Below are 21,087 nucleotides of genomic sequence, written 5' to 3'. Positions count from 1 at the left end.
TGCAGCATTTTCTGCTTGAAAAAGACTGTTCAGCTCACACCATAAATCAGAATTGTTGCAATTTTAGCATCTAACATGCCATATTTTAAAAAGTGAAAATGGACACGACAACTGAAATGGCCACAACTCTATTGATTTCAGATGTAGGGAGCTTTGGCATAGGCATTGGGCATGTATCCCTCTCAGCCCCCTGCTGGGGGTCTGAGGCATGACATGGTGTATTTGGGAAGGTGGGTCCATCGCAAAACACAGGTTTACGCAGCTGGCCCCCTAAATGCTAAGGGAAGCCCTATGGCCCGCTAGCCCTACGCAACTGGCTCTTTGGACAGAGACTTCCCTCCAGACCCCTCTAATGGGGTACCCTGTAATCACCGCCTCAGGATATGGGGTGGGATGAATACCACTTCCCTCCCTACCCTAATTGGATGAAAGACTATAGGATTCCGTCCAAGGCCTAAATCGCCAAAAATGGCAAGGTGCCACGGAGTGAGTTGAGGGAGGCACTGCGTCTGGCCACGACCGCCGCTTACACGGGAAGGAGGTAAGTGGCCATTATATTTAGATAAAAAAATAAGCTGGTGAAGGAAAGACTCTGGAGAGTAGCTGTTGGTCTGACATCGGTCTCCTTTGCACTTGGGTCATAGCATTCTTTTGGTATTTTAATCTTTCAATTTATTAAGGGAGCCGAATTATATAAATACAGACATATTTGATAACTCAATAAATCATACATACATACATGTATATTTTCTGCAACAGTTGGACTAGATATCCAGAAAAAATTTAAGGCATTTTATCTTGGACCAAAGAGGTTTGGAAATGAAATGGTGAGCGTACATGGAACATTAAAAAGTGAATGTTCATCCAATCAGACTTCCTCAGAAGGATCAGCAACAGCAGAAATCAGTAAAGGTAAGTGATAGTTCCGTACTAAATAACAGATCTGAGAGGCAGGGTTGGATACAGTTGCATATATACTTGATAGCAAATCCCAGTGCAATCTTGCATAATGTGTGAATTGGCTTTAAAATGTTGATTGCAAACAAATGAAAGTGCAGCATAATCTCAGAGGATGCCTTTTCTTGCACAATGGCGCTCCTGCCACAGGGACAAATTCATCCCCCACACCCCATCCCTTACCTGAAGCAGACTCCAATAGATTCCCTAAAGGGGGGGGGGGAGCAAGGAGATCACCAGGATAAGTGACCAATCACTTAACTTGGCAATTGTACCTTGGCAATTTAAGCCTGCTCTGACCCAGGACCAGCCCACCATGAGGCAAGGTGAAGCAACCACCTCAGGAGGCAGGATCCACAGGGACAACAGATCCTGATGTAGATCTTTATCCCCACCCTCCTTGTTTCTGACACGGGTCTTCACTTACTCCTTCTTCCCTGGTGCAGAGGCGGGTGCCATTTTGTGGTTTGCCTCGGGTTCCAAAATGTCTTGAGCCAGCCCTAGCAAATGGAGGTGGGGGCCACACAGGAAGCCACTGTGTGTAGCAGTTGACATACCCTGGGTTTGCAAGAGGATGCTTCCCCTTTTATACGATGAATAAACTCATCTGCTTTCACTGTTTAGTTGGCTGTTGATTTGAAGATCTTAGGTTATATTTCAATAAATAAAACCACTCCACCAACATGCTGGCTCCCAAGTCTTCTTCAGGGATGTTGGGACAAAGCCCTTATCTGCAGGGACTGATGCCCTGCTCCAAGTTTGCAGGAAACTAGAAACAATTTGGGGGGGGGGGCATGGTGCCTTTTTGATTGCTGCTTGGAGGCTCTGGGATGAGTTGACAAGAAGAAAAGCATCAAAAAAGAAATGCCAAGACCACCCTTTAAGCAGGCATTGGGGGGTATATCTGGGGAAGGTTTCTTTTTGTGTATAATTGCCGGATTTTTGTTGTTCTGTTTGTCGCTCCTTAAACGTTTTAAATGGTATTTTACAATCTTTTGCTTTTAATTATTATAAGCCGAGCCCCATCTTTGTTTTAAGAGGTGGGGTTAAATTGATAAATAAATGAAATAGACTTAAAGTAACATACTTAATGGCACCCCATTTCTGAATGTACTTGTTTGAAAGTACATCCTGTTAATTTTAAATGGCATTTATTTACAGGCAGTTGGGATTAGGAACAGCTTTTCCAGTGAAAGGCTCAATCACTGCAGTGGGACATTTATTGCCACTGAGTTGCGATAAATAGAATATTCATGCTCTATGGCTTTTATAGCTTTTCTTCTATGACATTAAACTTTAAAATAGTATAGGAGCAAATATTAAGGGTAGACTCACAATTCACTTTAAGTGATAGCAAACATGCAATATAGGTTAACTACCTCTGGAATTGCCTACCCTCTTAGGCAATTGACTGACGGGACAATCAAAAATTGTCCATGATAAGTACATAACAACTGTTCTACATGTTCACGTTTTCAAATTATGTCTAATATCACTTGGATAATGTATGCTCTCAAAATCAACCAAGGTCCACCCCACTGCCATATATCACCTAATGAACAACATAATCAATATTTTAAAATAGGTATATATTACTTTAGGAGGCCCTCGTAGCCAAGGGAACCTCAGCATGAAGGACGGGAATAGGAAATGCAACCATCACTGCAAAAATAAGGAAATATGTGGACATGACTGCTGTAAGTTTCATTCATTTTTTGGCTACCTTTACCTGCGAAAGGGAGGAGGATCCAGCCTTTGATGTGAGCATTGAAATGTGCACCGCTCTGCACACATCTGAACACTTTTATGAGCCTCGAACGTGGGTTTGCTGGAGGTAATATCACATGTGGGGCTGCACACACAGGAAAGGATGTGGAGATTGTCTCACAAGTTCTTCTAGAACGAACGCCACTGCAAAACAAGGGATGAGCGTACAATGGATACGGCATCATATGCAATTTATACTGCTTTTATAAAAGGAATAACTTTTCTTTTACAAAATATATGCCTTTGGTTTTTTTTAAACATAAATATATATTAGAGTGATGTTTATAGGGACTTCTGGAGAATCGTTTCTCTTCTTCTTATCCCAGCATGATCTATGATGTGTTGGGGGTGATGCTGTGTTGCTGACCCCCAATGCCGCTCATCACTGCGATTTACCCAAGAGCGGGAAAGACAAGACTGAGAACCTGGTGCGGTTCAGGTGCAGCGGCAGAGCCAATCTGATGCTCCCACTGCTGCAACCCGCCACTGAAGCAACACTGTGCTGAGCTTCCACTGCCTTGCCTTCCCCCTCTTGATAAACTGCCGCAGTGCATGGCATTGAGAAGGCAGGTCTGAAACGCAGCCGGCCACTGCTGCCTAGCACTCAAAAGATCACTTGGTGAATTACTTCACCTTTGCTGCTGGGATTAAATTCACCGCAGAGCAGTCACAAAATCAAGAGCTGTCAACTGCCTACTGGGATAAAGAGCAGGAGGGCTCCTTTGTATCTTCAAGAAGCGCTTCGGGACACATTCCTTTCCCGTGGCTTCTGTAATTTGCTGTGACTTCAATGTTGGCACTGTATATAGAGGAGAGCGGGATCCCAGCAGCGAGCCCCACCCGCAATCAACATTTAGCCACAAGACTGTCTATACACCCTGTCCCCAAACTAGCCCTCTGTAGATGTTTTGGACTACAGAATAAATACATTAATGTGCGACCATAGCAGAACGGTGATAAATCCTTAGATTGGATAATGCAGATTTATTTAACTGGAAATAAATAGGTTTCTTGACGAACATATAGGCCCAAGTGGCACATTTCCGTAATTAATGGTTTATTGTAGCCATGCTGAGTTGGGCTGTTTTGCACCCGGCTCCCCACTTGCACATGGGAGAAATAAACAAAGATCCCTGGCTTAGCATTACACAGTAGTGGGTGGAGCAATGCTGCACACCAGGATGCTATGGGGGGGGGGCTCTGAAGACTCCAGTGGAACCAATATGGTACTCCTATCAGTGCCTCTTTAGTCCACCTGTGCAGCCCTGACCTCACTGCCATTCAGTGTTTCCATCTGTACAGGTAACATAGATCTTGGTAATCAAAGACTATTAGCCAAATAAAAAATATGGGATGTACATTTATAGGAAACTTGGGTGTGAAATTACACAAGGGCACAACATGATTTACGAATGGCTTTCTGATACAGAAAATGCAGCAGAACAATGCAACTTTGCTCTTTAGAAACAGAGAAAGGTTCAGTCTTGGTTGTTCAGATACAGAATTACCAAAGAATATTTTTAAATTTTTGTAACTTACCATGTTGTCTTCCTAACGTTGTATGGCATAAAAATTTTAATTGAATGCAAATAGAAAGTAGACACAAAACATGTAGACTTATCTTTTTTCAAGGTAAAATTGGAGTTGCACAGAAATATGAGATGAGGAAAGATTCAAAGTTTTCTTCATATCTCGCTGATTTGAGGAACAGAAACACAGAATCTGCCATTCCCCCAGCCAAACGATTAAAGGTGCACAGATGCAGAAATACTTTTGCTTGCACTTTGTTAACAGAATGTCTGTCTATTTCCAGTTAACATTTTTATTAGTAATATGGTTACTGCTGTCAAACATTTGCTATGAAATTGGCAGAGAGGAAAAGCTATATGCATTGATTAAGAAGGTGCCCAGAAAAGATGAAAGACAACCTTGTTAATGGGAACTATCCCAGCAAACTTCTTTGAAAGTAACTTTTATTGTAAATTGCAGTAAGACCTATTTTCAAGTAAGTTTTCTCAGATAATTTGTAATCATTGGGATATATTTCCATGCAAAATTGATTTAGGATCAGGCTGTAAGACTGGAATAATTATTCATCATGGAACAGCTTAAAGATTGGAATGCAAGTGTAACACATTGTTTGGCTGCCTGATTTGGGTATGCAAGATTTGCAAATAAAGACGGTACACAATATAGCTGTGTTAACATACTTTTATTAGAACTCAGTAGAATTAAAACTTGGCCAGAGTGAAGACTTTTCGACCATATGTTAGCAACTTCAGGATGATTCCCACCACCTTTCTTCAGGTTTCAAAGCTGAATAGTTCTACCACTGTAGGACTGCCATTCATTCATCCTCCTTTGCAGAGTTACACATAGGAATGAGGAATTGCTCTTCCCTTCCTTGCAGGAGAATGACTTGGACAATTGATAACAGGGAATGAAATATGGTTAACAAACTATAGATTACAGCCAGCCCGGGCTTGTTGACATGCTTGCATAGTTCCAAGCTTCTGCTGACTAAATTTGTTCATTTAATTCGTTTTCTCCCCTAAAAAAAAATATACACCTTCTCAACCATATAAAAAACACCTCTCATAAAGTGGGGAAAAATAATGTTGTTCATATATGACTTTCCTATTCCTGACAAGGTGTCAGAAGTATTCATTTTCTAGGTTTATTTGTACATACATAAACCAAACCCATGCTATCATATATGTCCATTGTAATGATCTCTCCCTGTATTTTAGATGCAGATGCCAAATAAATCTCAAAATGTGGATCTTAAACAATTTGCTTATACTCCTAAATCTTTGCTTCCAAGATTGCCAAGGTACTGTACTGCCATAAAAATAGTCTGTCACCCAGTTTACTTGTTCATTTTAATATCAACAAGCACAAAGTATATTTTCTATATAAATAAGATTTAATTTACACCTTTCCTGTGATTTTGCCTGCTTTTATGAAGGTATTTACAACATTCAGGGTCCCCGTTGCTGGAAGAAAGGAATGATCCTGTTCTCCAGGAAAGTTTACCACTGGAATCTGATGGTTCCAAAGAGGCTGGTAAGTTGTAAATGGATTCTAGGATTCAATCCAATGAAAGTTAAGCGTTTTAAAATACCAGAGGTTTCAAATGAAGAAATTATTTCAGTTGCAATCAATGTGACTTAAATGTCTTACCTTTGGCTGAAACTTCTCTGTTTTGTTTCGCTTTTCATTTTCTGACAGCTTGAGATTTCCTTGTAGCTTTTTCTTTTCGATGGGTGACATTCAGGTAATATTGGGATATCTTTGTCCTGGTTGTCAATTGGTTCGTAGCTCATTCTTGCTTTTGTAGAATTCTGAGACTAAATGATATATTTGATTATGCTAGAACTCTCTTGATTTCAAAGTCAGTCTCTTGATCATCCTTATGGTTTTGAATTTTTAGGATCAGTAGTTGGCAATAATTTTTGCAGCCTGTGTAATCCAAATGCAGTTAGAATATATTTTATAATGAGTATGGAATTAAGCAGCTCAGACCTAAAAAACATTCCTATTGCTGTGTACCTATTCCCTAAAATAGTGTTGACACATGCCTTATTGTATAAATTTAACAAATTCTCTAGCTTTTTTTTAACCCTTTGTGAGAAATCATTTTACTCTTTCACCTGTATTTTTATTATGCTCAATTATAGGTTTTGTTGTAAGCAAGCAACCTGCAAGTTGGAATGAAAAGAGCTGTTGGACAATGCCTTCACATGAAAATTTCAAAGAATCTTCAATAAATAATAACTTGACTGATGCCGATAAAAGCAGCTCTTTGTTTTCAGAACCTTTCAGTGTAAACTTTGAGTTAGATGAGATTTGGGGCGATTACGATGACAGTAGCCTTGTGGACGCCAGCACATTTTGTACTGATATGGCGAAAACTAACACTTCAGGTAAAGCAGCTGCATGTAACATACAGTTATGTATAAAATAACCGTTATCACTGCATGCTTTTGAAAGGTACCATAATTTGCTTGTGATATTCAAGATGAATGCCAGAAGTTAAGCTGTAGTACTTAGTCTGTATGACACTATAATAAATGGATGGGGGAGTGGTAAATTGATGCTACTTCCAAAGCTCTGTTGGCTTATGCCAGCCAGGGTAGGAGATGATGGGGAGCATACTTACTTTTCTTCCCTGCACAGTTTTTGACACTCATTTATTCGTTCCAATAGGAAGGAAATTTAGTTTTGCTAGTTCCAGGTTGATGGCAAGGGGAGGGCTGGCCCAAGGGTTTCTCTGAACCCAGTGGATCCAAGCTCCCCTTTTGAATTAGGTCCATTTCAGGACTTGATGCTGGCCTCTGCAAGAAGCATCGGTAGTCGATCGCTCACTGAGATATCCATGAGTGTTATTTCAGTGGGGTGGCAGTCGGACTCCAGTATATGGGGTTTGGGGTTGCTTTGCCAGTTGTTAGTAATGCTTCCTCTTTTCATCTCTTGAATTTTTAGATAAAAATTCACGGGAAATTGGTCCCATTTTGTTTGCAAAATATAACTGGAGAAGCAGCTTTGCATATCTGATTAATTTGCTTTTGTTTGGAGTAGTAAAACCTTAAGATAGTGCTTCAGTTACGTTTGCTTTCCACCTGAAAGTTGTTTTGGGTTGTTTTTATGTTTTAGAATCTTCTCATCTGGGATCTATAAATACATGCTTCCAGAACACCCAGAACCAAACTGCACAAAGCAAATCTCCTGGTGCACTTTTAAAAAGGTACGTGTAAGCCGGTGCCAATAGTGCATACACACAATCCAGTAGCAGCTGACAGGGCAAAGTGGCATTGCTTACCTGGCTAAGAGAGGCAGGTTGGCGCCATCCAGGTGCAGTGGTGGAGCCAATCCTTATATATTTATCATTGCCTGCAAACTGTTACAAGAATTTTGGATTAAGGGCACTAAAATGGAAAACCCTGAATAATGAGGAAACACATTTTTATTGATTCGGAAAACTTTGCAAAGTGATGCTGTGCAATAGTTTCTTACGTAATGTAGCTGTGTCTGTATAGTATGTTTCTTCTATTTTCTCAAATAAATAGGACTGCTCAATACATTTTTTTTCTCCTTCTTGCTCCTAATAAAAAAGTCCTAACAGGGTAATGCCTTTTAAGATTTGGAAAAGCCCAGATCCTAACAGGTGGGAGAACTAAGGGTCTGCCTTGTTTAAACCCATCTGATTCTGGAGAGAAGGAAATGGACTCTGCAATATGCAGAGTTCAATGATGGGAATGCTTTTAAATAGCAGTATATTATACTGTTGAACCTAAGTGTCTTCAATGAAGAGAACACCAGCAGTCTTCACTTCAAACACAGCCCAAAGGGGAACAATTTGCTGACCTCCCTGAGGACAAAGACATGTTTCTGGGCTCTTGATCCTTAGACTGCAATTAAAATCAGTGATTCAGAGAGGAATCTGAATCCTGTTCTGCATTGGTGTGCCAGCTGCTCAAGGCTTCTCATTCGCCTGCACGCCTTCATTTGAAATGGACTCTACTGGAAGACACTTAACAGTGTGAGGCTTGCCCTTAGTGGAGCAAAGATGTGCTGGGTGGGACCGGTCCTGGTTTTGGATGCTCTGCTTCTGTCTCTATTTGCGCCCTTCTGTACAGCTGCCTAACCAAAGATACTCCTCAGGCCAATCTTTTGCCAACTCCACCTGATGTTCTGGACTGATCTTTCAAGGCCTGGCTGAGGAAACTTGATTGCTCCTATCTGGGAGGGCTTTCTGTTTAAGCCCTTCGCCAGCAGCCTGGTATGTGAGTGAGAGCATTTAAAACACCTCAAGTAGGCCCAGTGAGCACCAGTTCCCACAGTCACTTAAGGGGACTGGCGGTTACTGAGATTTGTTACCTAAGCCCAGAATTTGAATTCACATCTCTGTATGAATATGTGAGGAAAGCGCCTTTCAGAACCAAACATTCCTAGAGCACACACACCATTCTATATCAGGGGTGGCTAACCTGTGGCCTTCCAGATACAGCTGGGCTACAGCTCCCACCATCCCTGACCAATGGCCATGGTGGCTGGGCTTCTAGCAACACCTGAAGGGTTGGCCACAGGTTAGCCACCCCTGTTGTAGAGGATAATTGCTATGGAAACGGTGTGTGGGTGTGGAACATTTCTGTACAGCTACTTCTGTGCTTTAGAGAAAGATTCAGCATGCAAGTGTCCGGAGAGACATGAGAGGTACTTTTACAGGGCAACACATGGAACCTACCATGTAGGTTGCCCAGTCAACAGTGATCTTACATTTATCTATTTCGGCTGAGCTGAAGACCAGCACATGCTGTTGTAGTCCATGAAAGCTGTATCTTCTTGGTGATCTGGGGCTGTTGTAAATAAGCTCTTTGCAGAAATGTCCTAAATATGGGTAAATATAAAAAGAATGTCTGTGTTTTCTACATCTTCCCAGAATATGAATATTTTCTATGCTAAAAATAAAAGTGCCCTAAAAGGATGGCATCACTCATTTTACCAGTGTCTTGCCACACTTTTAAACTATATAAAGTCTCGTTTTCTGGTTTCATTTCCAAACATTTAATTTTGCTTTGGGTTCTTTTTCTTTTTTAGTTTTTCCATATTTAAAGAGAAACCTGATATCTGCCTGCCAAAATCCACCTCTCCGTCATTAACTCCACCATCAAATGTGAAACCACTTGCTGAATATGGCAATAAAAATATTGTAAGTGAAAGTAGATATCTGATCATCTTGCTTTCTAATTATCTGTTCATTGTATGTATGCTGACATGCATATTTTGTGTGTCTGCTCAAAATGTTTTTCCTAGAGTAGCAAAACATCTCAGACCACCCTGGCTTTGACCCATGTTTGTACAGAGCAATATTCCAGATCAGTTTATCATGCTTCCAACAGACTAATGATTGTTGCTTGGAATCACTTGTTTGCTAGCACAAACACATTGTGTCTTAAACCTAATCTTATATAGTCTTAAAACCTGTGCTTGTAAATTCTTTAACCTGGCATTCTGAATAATACCCACAATAGGACAATAAAATGTAGGTGATATTCCTTGTGTAAATTACACTTTTGGAATGATAGGGCCACTTGCTTTGAAATCCACATTTCTTCTTGTGATTTTTGCATTACAGTTTGGCTTTCGTGAAGAATATAATCTCCCACAAAAACCGAAACCTGTACGGTTGATTACAACCTCAGGTTCTTGCCAAGTTACTGGAAAGGAGAACTTTCTTATCAGTAAGAAGAAAATGACAGAAGAGGCTGACCGCAGGTAATGAAAATGATTTGTGAAGGTACTGCCCGGGCTTGGTCTGCATAATTGTATCTAGATAGATATTTCAGAAAGGTCATAAGATTGCAGGTAACTTTCTTGAGCTTTCTATGCAAATAATTGTATTCTAATGCAACAGTTTGGTTTAATAGCACTATATATTGTGCTGCAGATAAAACAATCTGATCTTACAAGGTTTGGTATAGTAAACCGAAATGTTTCTTGGGTGCTTTCTTTTTCCTAGGCAACAGCTTTCTGATGATGACGAAATTAAGCTTTACCTTGGAATATTTGATGGCATTTTCTAACACCAGGAAACAAACGTGCATTGCTGGTGATGAAGCATAAGCACTCATTTTGAGGATGAGATCTTCAAATACCCCGTCTGGATTTTCTACTTTTGATGTATAGCAGTTCATTAATAGTCAGTTTTGCTACATACAGTAATGACCAGAATACTATACGGTTTGCTTGCAGTATTTAATGTAGAATGCATCTTTAATAGTTATTTAAATAACTTTGTTTACATGAGGTTTCTGTTCATAATATTGTAGAAGATAAAGCCCTTTGCAAGCCTTTTATTAAAGGGGATTGTTTTTGAGCCAAGCTATTTGTTTTGTTTCAAATTATACCCAGTCTTATTCTTGGAAATAAGATTATCCGTATAATATGCATTTCCTAGGTAAATACATTTGTGAACAATGTCTGTGTTATCCCTGGAAAAATATCTTCTTGGTAGGATTTTTTTTATTGGGCAGTTATTCGCATTAAACTGATTTTATAATGACTATACATTATGTGAAACAATGAGTTTTTAAAATAAAATGGAATAAAGTTAGTTTGCAACCTCTGTTTTCTTTTAAGTACTATAATCAGAATCTGTCCGTTCAGTGGATAGAAGGCATTTCAGTTCACAGAAAAAGTCTTCTAAGAGCAAAAGGGATCTTTCAGTGAGCAAAGCTCTCCTTCTGCGTGTAGAACAGAGCCTTTGGATTCAACCAAATGTTTTTGCCATCCGAGAGCTCTGCAGAAATTGGGTCCAGGTTGTGATTCGAGGACCCGATCCCCGCTTGGGGAATAAAGACATGTGGACACAGAATGTAAGGTTAATGGGTAAGGTAAAGGCCACAACTTTATTGATTACAGCATGTGAGAAGGTATTGGCTTAGGCATTGGACCACGGAACATTAGACTCCACCCACTCATAGAGGGGTGAGTCTGAGGAGGGGTTAACCACCAGTAGGGGAAGCCTGTTGATGCTAATCCAACTATAGGCTCTCTTCCTGATGTCACCGAGGGTCGTGCCATGGCCCCCCGCCACACGGGCATCGGACAGGATCCACGACCGCCGGATTCCTTTAGCGGAATACCCAAAATTGTCGGGGAAGGCGATGGCCACACCTTGCCCCCCGAAACACCAACAACACATTCCAATGCCTAACCGCCAAATACCACAAAAGTTGTGACAGTTGCTACGAGGTAGGCGAAAAAAACCAAGAGGCCGGGCCAATTTAGCCAATTGGAAAAAACTCCTACCAGGCCCCCTGGTTAAACAGGGCGACCAACCAGAGGTCCATAGCAAAGTCTCAGGAACAGCTAATCTAAAGGGAGTGGAGGGTGGGTGACTCAAAGAAAATGTGTGTGCAATGGTGGGGATGGCTGGCGCGGCTGCATTTGAGCAGCAAGCCACACCCTCGCCAAGCTTCCCTATTGGGTGCCCAACCAGGGAGGGGCGTGGCGCCAGCCCTGGAGTTGAAGCAGGGGGCGGAGCGCCCCCTGCATGACGCGGGAATCGTCTCCCGCTCACAATCCCTCCCCTCCTGTGATGAGGAAAGGCTTTTCCAAAAGAAATTTCACCACGTAGAACTGGGTTCAGTAAACTGACGAGGCTAAATATAGAATCATAGGATTGTTGAGTTGGAAGAGATCCTGATGCTCATCTAGTACAACCCCATGCAATGCAGGAATATCAACTCAAGCATCCATGGCAGATAGCCATCCAACATCTGCTTTAAAACCTCCAATGAATGAGACCCCACCACCTTTCAAGGGAGTCCATTCCACTATCAAACAGCTCTTACCATCTGAAAGTTCATCCTGATGTTGAATCGGAATCCCCTTTCTTGTAACTTCAGCCCATTGGTTTGGGTCCTACCCTTTGGAGCAGTAGAAAACAAACTTAGATGTAGACAGATCTTATGGGTGCACCTGGAGGTTTTTTTCGCTCCTCCTTCTGGTAGCATTTCCATGCATTCCCAAGACTAAGGGCTGCCTTGAGCAGCACTTTGTGACAGCAAAATGTTGATATTGAGGGGTGAATCTGCTATAAACATAACATTTTTGGGTTCACATATGAGCCTCTCTAGACCTCCTTATGTCACCATTGTTTATTTATAAAATTGGTACAATACAGCATTACAGGAAACTACAGAAATTATTCTGTGGTAGTTTTATAAGTGGACCAAAGAAAAGTGGCTGAAGTCTTACATTATGTCACTGCTAAGAGTGCGTTAATAAATATGTGATGGCCATTCTCTGAAACTTACAAATGTATTGCTGTTACATGTTCAGACATGTTTATATGACCATAAGGTCTATAAACAACCCTTTTGGAAAATAAAAACTAGAATTTTCAAGGTCGTAAAAAGTCCACTGTACATACCAAAGTAACAAGGCAAATGATATAGCCAAGGAAACAAGATAGACATTTTCACTTGGGTCTGTCAATATATATAAATTTACCTTAAATTGCAAGTTAGACTTAAATGCATGGTTTTTTCCTCCAATTGTCCTAGGTAGAAATTGTAGCATGTGGATTGTTTTTCTTTCCTCCTTTTGTGGAAAATATTGGCCCTGGTCCCAGGAGTGGCTTATAAAATGGCTTGCAACATATCAGGTTTTGTCCCACCATTGCAGAAACTACTGACCAATTCAAAATGAGCAGCCTAGTGACCCACTGTTCTGATTACTTGTATACTCCGAATTTTGTAACAACCATCAATGTCTGCCTGGGCCCAAGATAAAATAAAAAGACTACAGTCTCCATATTCTACAAGTTTGAATTAGTTTCTTTTTATTATTATTTCTGATAACATATTGGAGGAGGGGAAAGTTATTATCCGAGTTACTTTCTCTTTCCTCTTAAATTAAATCTTGCCCAAGGAGAGGATTAGTAGTTATTAATGTTTTTATTTCACTCTTAAAAGTGATTAATTTTCAAAAGATAAATTCAAAGTTTCTTCTTATAACATTCTCTCCTTGTCTAATATTCCCTTCATTTTTCATATGCCGCTCATCAATAATCTGTCCTGCATACTTTGGGGAATAGCTTCAGTTCTTTTTACAATATATTTCCACTGTTCTTTTGATTTTAAGAGACTTTAATTTCCATTTTTAGCCACAGACTAAGGGCACAATCCACCAGGAAGTTGATGCTCCCAGCTGGGGTCTGAATAGAAAAAATTCTGGTGAATTGTGTCCAGAGATGCCCAACACTTCAAAGAATCATTTTGAATTATTTTTGCCTTGCTCACAGTAAATCAGCATCAAAAGCGTACTTATTTATTGTTGATATTTTCACACTTTCAGAAGATGAGTTTCATCAGGCAGAAGTTCTTTTAGTAGCACAGAATCTCTAGGGCACACACCCCCCCACAGTAAAAAGATAGGTTTTCCCTCCATTAGCTTACCTGATTTGTCATTTTTGTTTTGCATAATTTATTCATGGCAGTTTTATGTTTCTTTTAAAGTCTCATTTCCCTTTCATAAAATTGGTTTGAAAATTTTAATAGAAGCAAAAATATTCTGAAGTCTTTTTTCAAAGGAAGTTTTTATATTTACATCCACTGGTTTTTTCCCCAATTGCTTGCCTTTCTGGTTTTGAAGTAATTGTGATACCTGATCAAGATCAAAGGTGATAAAATACCCCATTAGCATGGCTCCCTCAAAGTATTTAGTTTATACTGACATGCAGTGCATTCCACAGAAACTGCTCCCATAAAATACCCTTTGAAATTTATAAGGCCATTTCTGCACACTCAGTTTCCACAAGTTTGGCACTGAAGACAACACTGCAGAAGAGATGTTATTTTTCAAAAAAGCCATGTGGCCCAGGTAGACCACCTCCTGGGACCAGGCAGACACTGAGACTGCTGTTGGTTTGCATGTGCATGCAGACTGCAGAGTACATAGATTGGTTCACACTGTAATGCATGTCATGGTTGCAAATACTTGCTCTCTCATTGTGACCATGTGGGGAGCTGATGTGTTCAGACAATCTTCTGTTGTACTGGCACATGAAGTGCATCTTTTTCTGTTCCAGTGGTCTGTTCTGTTATTCTCCAGCCTAGTATATTAGGGTAAAGTGTGCATAAAAATATGCTTCTACTACTGAAGGTAATATTCCGAATTGCCTTATACCATATTGGCCCGAATATAAGCCACACCCAAATATAAGCCGCACCTTTAAAACTGGAGGGGGAAAAGAAAAAATACCCGAATATAAGCCGCTCCCTTCCTCGCCGCTCCTGGCTGCATACGGGGGGGGGGGGGGGGGAGCTGCACTGCATTGCTGGTGGCCTTTCCCCTTCCTTGCTCTCTCCCTTTTTGCTCTCTCCAGTCCTACATAGAGCACATTGTGGCAGTCAACCCTTGAGATGATAAAGGCATAAATTATGGCTTTTAAGTATGAAATCAGGCCCTCACTGGGTCTTAAAAAGACCTAGGACTCAGCTATACGGCTGCAAATAAAACATTTCAAATGTGTTGTAAAGTGTAATATACAAATCTGACACTAGATGGCGAGAGTGAGCTATGCCAAATTCAGTGTATTTTCCAAAACTCTTCTTAAAAAGCATTTTCACAGTGTTGTTATATGTGTGTAGATTCCATCCTAATTATATTCAGCAAACAGTTTTACTCTAATTCAATGACACACACACAAAAGACAAGGATCTGGCTCCAATGGAAATTACTACAAGTGAAGGTGCTTAAATCATTGATATCATTTACTTGTTGAATTGAAATGTAACACTATGGGAGTGTTTTGTTTAGAAAGAAAGGGAATAGGGCAACCAATTCTCAGGTGATATAGTAGAATGCTACAGTCATTATTCAGCAGAAGATTCTATATAATTTGCATTATATCTGTGCTTTCTCTCATAATGGAGTAGAGAAAGCAAAATTCAATATAGCAGGAGTCATATTTACCATCTTACTGGTCTGAGTCTCTGTAATAAACTGCATGCTGATACCTGCTTTTAATTTTATTTCAGCTGCCTTACATGTTTCTTTGTCCTATCAGATATATTGATTTCAAACAAGAAAGTGAGGTTGATGAGATCTGCACCTGAACATGGAATTGCGGAGGCCGGGGAGGGGATATTTATTCTGCTCTTGAAAATCAAGATCCGAAAAGGCCTGCCGTAAAAAAAAATATGTTTGCTTTCGGTGCTTAGACATGCTTCCAGTAACACACTGAAGCATACAATATCACACATTGGATAAGCTCATGAATGCAGTGGAACACACAATTTTAACCACACGACACAATTTTATTTTATTATTATCTTCTGTAATGGTATTTCAAAAGCTTACAGTATGAAGTTCAAAGTGGTGATCAAAGGAAATTAAGGAGCAAACTTAGTATTTCCAGTTACAGGCATGTATTATTCTAAAGCAAATTTAAAAAAGCAAAGGTAACTATATTTGCTGCAGGATATTCCTTTGCATTTTTGCAGTTCCGCCCTGTGGATGTCTACACAGAATTTCTTAGAATGAAAAGCTGGGAAACGCAGACCAAGTTACTCGGTCATCCTCACACCAGTGCAGGCTGCTCTCTGCCTTGGGTTGATCTGTACTAGTCAAATATGGACTTAGGGTGGGCCTGTCCCAAACTGAATCTGGCGCTGCAGGCTTTTGTCGCAATAAAAACATCATGGCCCTCAGTGTGGCAATCTGTTATCCTAGCATACCTACAGACAGAGGCAGTTCATTAGGGCATGTGGGGCACTGCCCCACCAAGCTCAGTCTGGCCTCAGCCACCCCACATGTACCTACCTCCAAGTCATAGCACAATGGACCTTTCCATTCTTTACTGTGGTTCAGCATATGGACTTTGCATGGTATCAGAGCCATTTGCCTGCTGTTTCAGGGTTGTGTCTGACCCTGCAGATGCCACTTTCAACTTTGCTAGTAGAGCATCCTTCAAAGAGAAACGCTTTAGAAGGTGTGCCTATTAAAAAACAAAACTCCCCAAAACCATGTGTTTTTGATTGACTTGCCTAAGATCCAGGACAAAGCGCCGCCTTTCAGAAATTCCCCTCTGGACGTCAATTCCGCCTTTGAAATCCCAGTAATGTCTGGGAAAATCCGGACATATGGCAGCCCTAGGCTAGAAGAGAAGGAAAAGAGCACAAAGGCAGTGAGGACCAGAAGACAAGAACAGGAAATTGCCAATGGAGAGATAATGGTAATTTTGTTCAACATATTCGCATTTGATGCATCTGAGAGTGTTTGAGGGGTAATGAAAAGGCAGAAAGAAAGAAACAGGAAGCCAGCTAGAGACGGGAAAGCGAAGAAAGAAGCTGATACGGGGAAATGGTGCCTTGTTTTTGAAATTGGAAGTAAAGACCCACAAACTGGGATTCCTCCAATTGTAATCTGGCTGCTCCAGACTTGCTAGTATTCCTGCAAAATTAAGTAGCTGGAAGTGGTGCTGTAGGTACAAGGTAGACAACGGCCAGAATCTTACAAAAGAGGATTTTACTCTGTGTGTAAAACAGAAACCAAAACTAAAACAATGGAGGCAAAACTGTTTCTGATCACACTGGTTGAATGCAATGTATATAAAGAGGCAAAGAGAATGTAACTTAAGTTCCTACAGCTTACGTGAGTGCTGTTTTCTTCTGCCTTTGAATGTACATTGTATTGTACCATGTGTTCAGAAGTGATTTTTTTATCTTACTGTTTATTCCCCACCCACCCCCCGCCTTTGATTTGTGATTTCTTCCATCAGGGCTTGCAGACCTCAGGCTCGGAGGGCAAATGCATACCCTTCAACATTTCTCCAATGAAAATAGGGACGTCCTAGCCACATGACTCGGAAGCTGTATGCCGGCTCACTCGGCCAATAAAGCGAGATGAGCGCCGTAACCCCAGAATCGGCCACGACTGGACCTAATGGTCAGGGGCCCCTTTACCTTATTCCATAATGCTGACGATGCCGTTATTATTTATACCCCACCCATCTGACTAGGTTGCCCCAGCCACTCTGGGTGGCTTCCAACACATATAAAAACATAATAAAGCATTAAACACTTCAAAAAATTCCCTATTTTGGGCTGCCTTTAGATGTCTTCTAAAGGTTGTATCGTTACTTATCGCCTTGGCTAGGCGGTCGCATAACACCATATCCTCCAACATTTCTCCAATAAAAACAGGGATGTCCTAAAACCCCAGAGTCGGTTACTACTGGACCTAATGGTCAGGGGTCCCTTTACCTTCAGCTTTTTAAGGAAAATATGGACATTCTGGGATCAAATCAGAAACCAGGACAGCTTCTGTAAATCCGGAACTGTCCCTGGAAAATAGGGCAGGCCACATGACAGTCACAGCTCTGTCCCCTTCCCACCTAGGGGTCAAGTCAAACCGCTGTGTTAGCATCACCAAAGCGACCTCCCTGTGGCACAAGCCTGGGCAGTGTGATTGGAGGTTCAGGGCTGCCCAGACAACAAGACCCGCCTCTCAGCCTCGCAGATGTGGTCCAAAGGAAAGCAGAGCAATACGTTTGGCACCAGAATGGCTGCAAGAGTTGCCGGAAGGAGGCATAGAAGGCGTCATCCAACCATCTTAGGGACTCCACTCTGGATTTGTGTAGGATTTACGCCTTAGCCTATTCTACACCCAAAGATATCCCACAAGGCAGTGGAAGTTTAGGTTCTGAGTTTTCCTTCTCCCAGATGGGCTTCCTTGCCTGGTTGTTGAGCCCCATCTGCCCCTAGTGGAAAGCTATTATGTGGTTGAATCGGGGAATAACTGCAGAACAACTAAGAAAGCAGAATAAATCCACCACTAACGCGCTATTATGGAGTGAAGAACATGCGGCAGAAGACATCTGCAAGAAAACTCCCATTCTGAAGCTCTGCTCAAGCAGTAAGTACAGGGAAAATCCATTCAGGTGGCTCATGTCTTGCCTTACAAAAAAAAAGTTAAAAAGCCCTGAAGGTTACCATCTAGGTGGATTAGGAGAAATCCTTTTTGTAACCCACAACAAGCCGGTTCTTTTTTGTAAAATGTGCAAAACATTACAACATTTATTCTTGTGTTTTTAGAAGAAGTCTTGCCACAGACGGTGGCAAAAGGAACGGACGGAAGTATGCTTTTGTTTGGATAAATGAAATTGTGTTTCTCTTGTAACTGTGAAACTTTCTATTAAAAGATGCATATAAGTTTCAAAATACGAAAGAAGCTTGGAATGGCAAATAGATATGATAGATTTGCTACTCCCCCACCTGTTTAAAGGCAAAACCTATTTATGAGGCTTTATTAAGTGCAAATAATTCCCAGAGCTTCAGCAGAGAAGAAACAGCTGCAGAATGTGGACTCATTTGCATATAAATGACATGATTTCAGCTCAGAGAGGAATATTGAAAAATATACATTTCTACAGTGAAAGCCTGGAGAGTCAAACATATTAAGGTCAGATTGTGTGATTTCTGTCTCTCCCCCACCCAACTCCTGCATGTCAGTGGTAGCGAATGATCACATTTCCAAATAAGTGTAGGCAGTGTCAATTTTACCCTCTCAAATAATATGTATTTTTAAATGTGCATTAATTAAACTATCACTTTTAAGTATGCGTGCACACACATCCCCCCCAATAATAATTTAGGTCAACTATCTACGCCTTTAAAAAGAAATAAAAAATGGTAGGAACAGGCACGAGGGGTGTGCCTGACTGTGAATATTCCTTATCTCTCGTTCTGAGAGGCTGTGATGTGAGAGAAACATTGTGATTTAGATGAAGCAAAAAGAAAGAAAGAGAAAGAAATTAACTAGCCTCTTCAATCTCCAGAATATACCTCTCAACACTAATATGTAAAACACAAAGGGATATTTATTTTAATGGCTCAAGAAAGGCGGTCATTATGTATCAGCACAGAACTGGATTTAGGATGGTAAAGGTGGTCCCCCCCCCCCCCACAAATACACTAGGGGCACAAAATAAACTATAATAATAATATTACCTATATTTATGCAGGTTCTTACTGAGAAGATCCATAAAAAAGCAACTGTACCAAAAGGAATTATTGTGACAATAAGAAATATTTAACGTGTTGTTGTTTAGTCGTTTAGTCGTGACTGACTCTTTGTGACCCCATGGACCAGAGCATGCCAGGCACTCCTGTCTTCCACTGCCTCCCGCAGTTTGTTCAAACTCATGCTGGTAGCTTCGAGAACACTATCCAACCATCTCGTCCTCTGTCGTCCCCTTCTCCTTGTGCCCTCCATCTTTCCCAACATCAGGGTCTTTTCCAGGGAGTCTTCTCTTCTCATGAAGTGGCCAAAGTACTGGAGTCTCAGCTTCAGGATCTGTCCTTCCAGTGAGCACTCAGGGCTGATTTCCTTCAGAATGGAGAGGTTTGATCTTCTTGCAGTCCATGGGACTCTCAAGAGTCTCCTCCAGCACCATAATTCAAAAGCATCAATTCTTCGGCGATCAGCCTTCTTTATGGTCCAGCTCTCACTTCCATACATCACTACTGGGAAAACCATAGCTTTAACTATACAGACCTTTGTTGGCAAGGTGATTTTGTCTGGGAAAGGTGCAGGTAGAGGGAAGGAAGCCCGGTGTCATGATGACCCCAGTCTCTGACTCCCCTTCTTCTGAAGATGGGGCTGGGGGTTCAGTACCGGAGAGGGAATTGCCTTCAGGGCTGACCCCAGAAGCCCCTTCAGGGCTGACCCCAGAAGCCTACTGGAAGGACTTCTGCAAGAAGAGCTGATGGAGACCATGCTTGGAGGTGTCGTGGTGACTTCTTTAGATTCAGAGGACTCTGTGAGGTGTCTCCCCTGTTCTGTTGGAGTAGACTGGAGAACGCTGGGGCCCCCAGGAAAGGCAGAGCGAGCCACGGAGCCCCTCTTTTGGCGAGAGTTGCTGAAGCAACATCTAAGCACTGCTCTCATGCAGCCTTCAGCTCCGCATGGAACTGCCACCTCTCCGCTGAGACATCAGAACACCTGTTTCCTTCTGCGCTTCTCTCACCCTTTGGGAGCTCAGTGACGGAGACAAGATCCCATGTTCCGGATCTTATATGCTCAAAAATGGAAACAAGATGAGGTTCCAGTGAAGGAAGAAGGGCTTATTAAAATGATGGCTCGTGCACAAAGATTAGCAATCGAAATTGCGAAACATTCTTTGAGGATTGGAAAGCTTTTGCAGAATATCTAAAGAACTATTATAACTGCAAGAAAACATGAGCAGGATTTGAAATATGAGCAACCGTGGAAAGGCACTGAGGCTAATAATTTAGGATGTATATATTGAGTGTTAAGGGAAGCGGGTGGTGCTGTGGGTTAAACCACAGAGCCTAGGGCTTGCCGATCAGAAGGTTGGCGGTTCGAATCCCCGCGACGGGGTGAGCTCCCGTTGCTCGGTCCCTGCTCCTGCCAACCTAGCAGTTCGAAAGCACATCAAAGTGCAAGTAGATAAATAGGTACCGCTCTGGCGGGAAGGTAAACAGCGTTTCCGTGCGCTGCTCTGGTTCGCCAGAAGCGGCTTAGTCATGCTGGCCACATGACCCAGAAACTGTACGCCGGCTCCCTCGGCCAATAAAGCGAGATGAGCGCCGCAACCCCAGAGTCGGCCATCACTGGACCTAATGGTCAGGGGTCCCTTTACCTTTACCTTATTGAGTGTTAAAAGGTAAAATACACAGTGTTAAAGAATAAACATAGAACATCATGGAAGGGGGATGGGGAAGTCAATGGATAAATTAAATGTGTTGTTGAGGGTAAAGTATGCAAACTTTTGAAAACACACACACACACACACACACACACACACACACACACATATATATATAT

The 21,087-nt window shown here is 41.5% G+C and overlaps 1 protein-coding gene across 6 annotated transcripts in view; it reads left to right on the top strand.

Moving 5' to 3' along the window:
- HFM1 (helicase for meiosis 1) overlaps nt 1-10,840 on the top strand; it is a 50,036-nt gene extending 39,196 nt beyond the window's left edge. For 5 of the 6 annotated variants that reach the window (XM_081008527.1, XM_081008526.1, XM_081008525.1 and 2 more), the window contains exons 30-39: nt 760-912; nt 2,559-2,654; nt 4,357-4,475; nt 5,475-5,557; nt 5,693-5,790; nt 6,405-6,650; nt 7,381-7,471; nt 9,325-9,436; nt 9,863-10,002; nt 10,247-10,840. In XM_081008527.1, the coding sequence (XP_080864653.1) occupies nt 760-912; nt 2,559-2,654; nt 4,357-4,475; nt 5,475-5,557; nt 5,693-5,790; nt 6,405-6,650; nt 7,381-7,471; nt 9,325-9,436; nt 9,863-10,002; nt 10,247-10,310 (1,202 nt within the window). In that variant the 3' untranslated portion in view covers nt 10,311-10,840. The remainder of the gene's footprint in view (nt 1-759; nt 913-2,558; nt 2,655-4,356; nt 4,476-5,474; nt 5,558-5,692; nt 5,791-6,404; nt 6,651-7,380; nt 7,472-9,324; nt 9,437-9,862; nt 10,003-10,246) is intronic. The other variant, XM_081008528.1, reaches the window with a different exon arrangement.
- The last annotated feature ends 10,247 nt before the right edge of the window (nt 10,841-21,087 follow it).

The sequence above is a fragment of the Podarcis pityusensis genome, assembly GCF_964106645.2.
Source record: "Podarcis pityusensis genome assembly, chromosome: 6".
Lineage (NCBI taxonomy): Eukaryota > Metazoa > Chordata > Lepidosauria > Squamata > Lacertidae > Podarcis > Podarcis pityusensis.
Note: the sequence above shows the minus strand (reverse complement) of the source record. Positions and strands in the feature narration are given on the sequence as shown.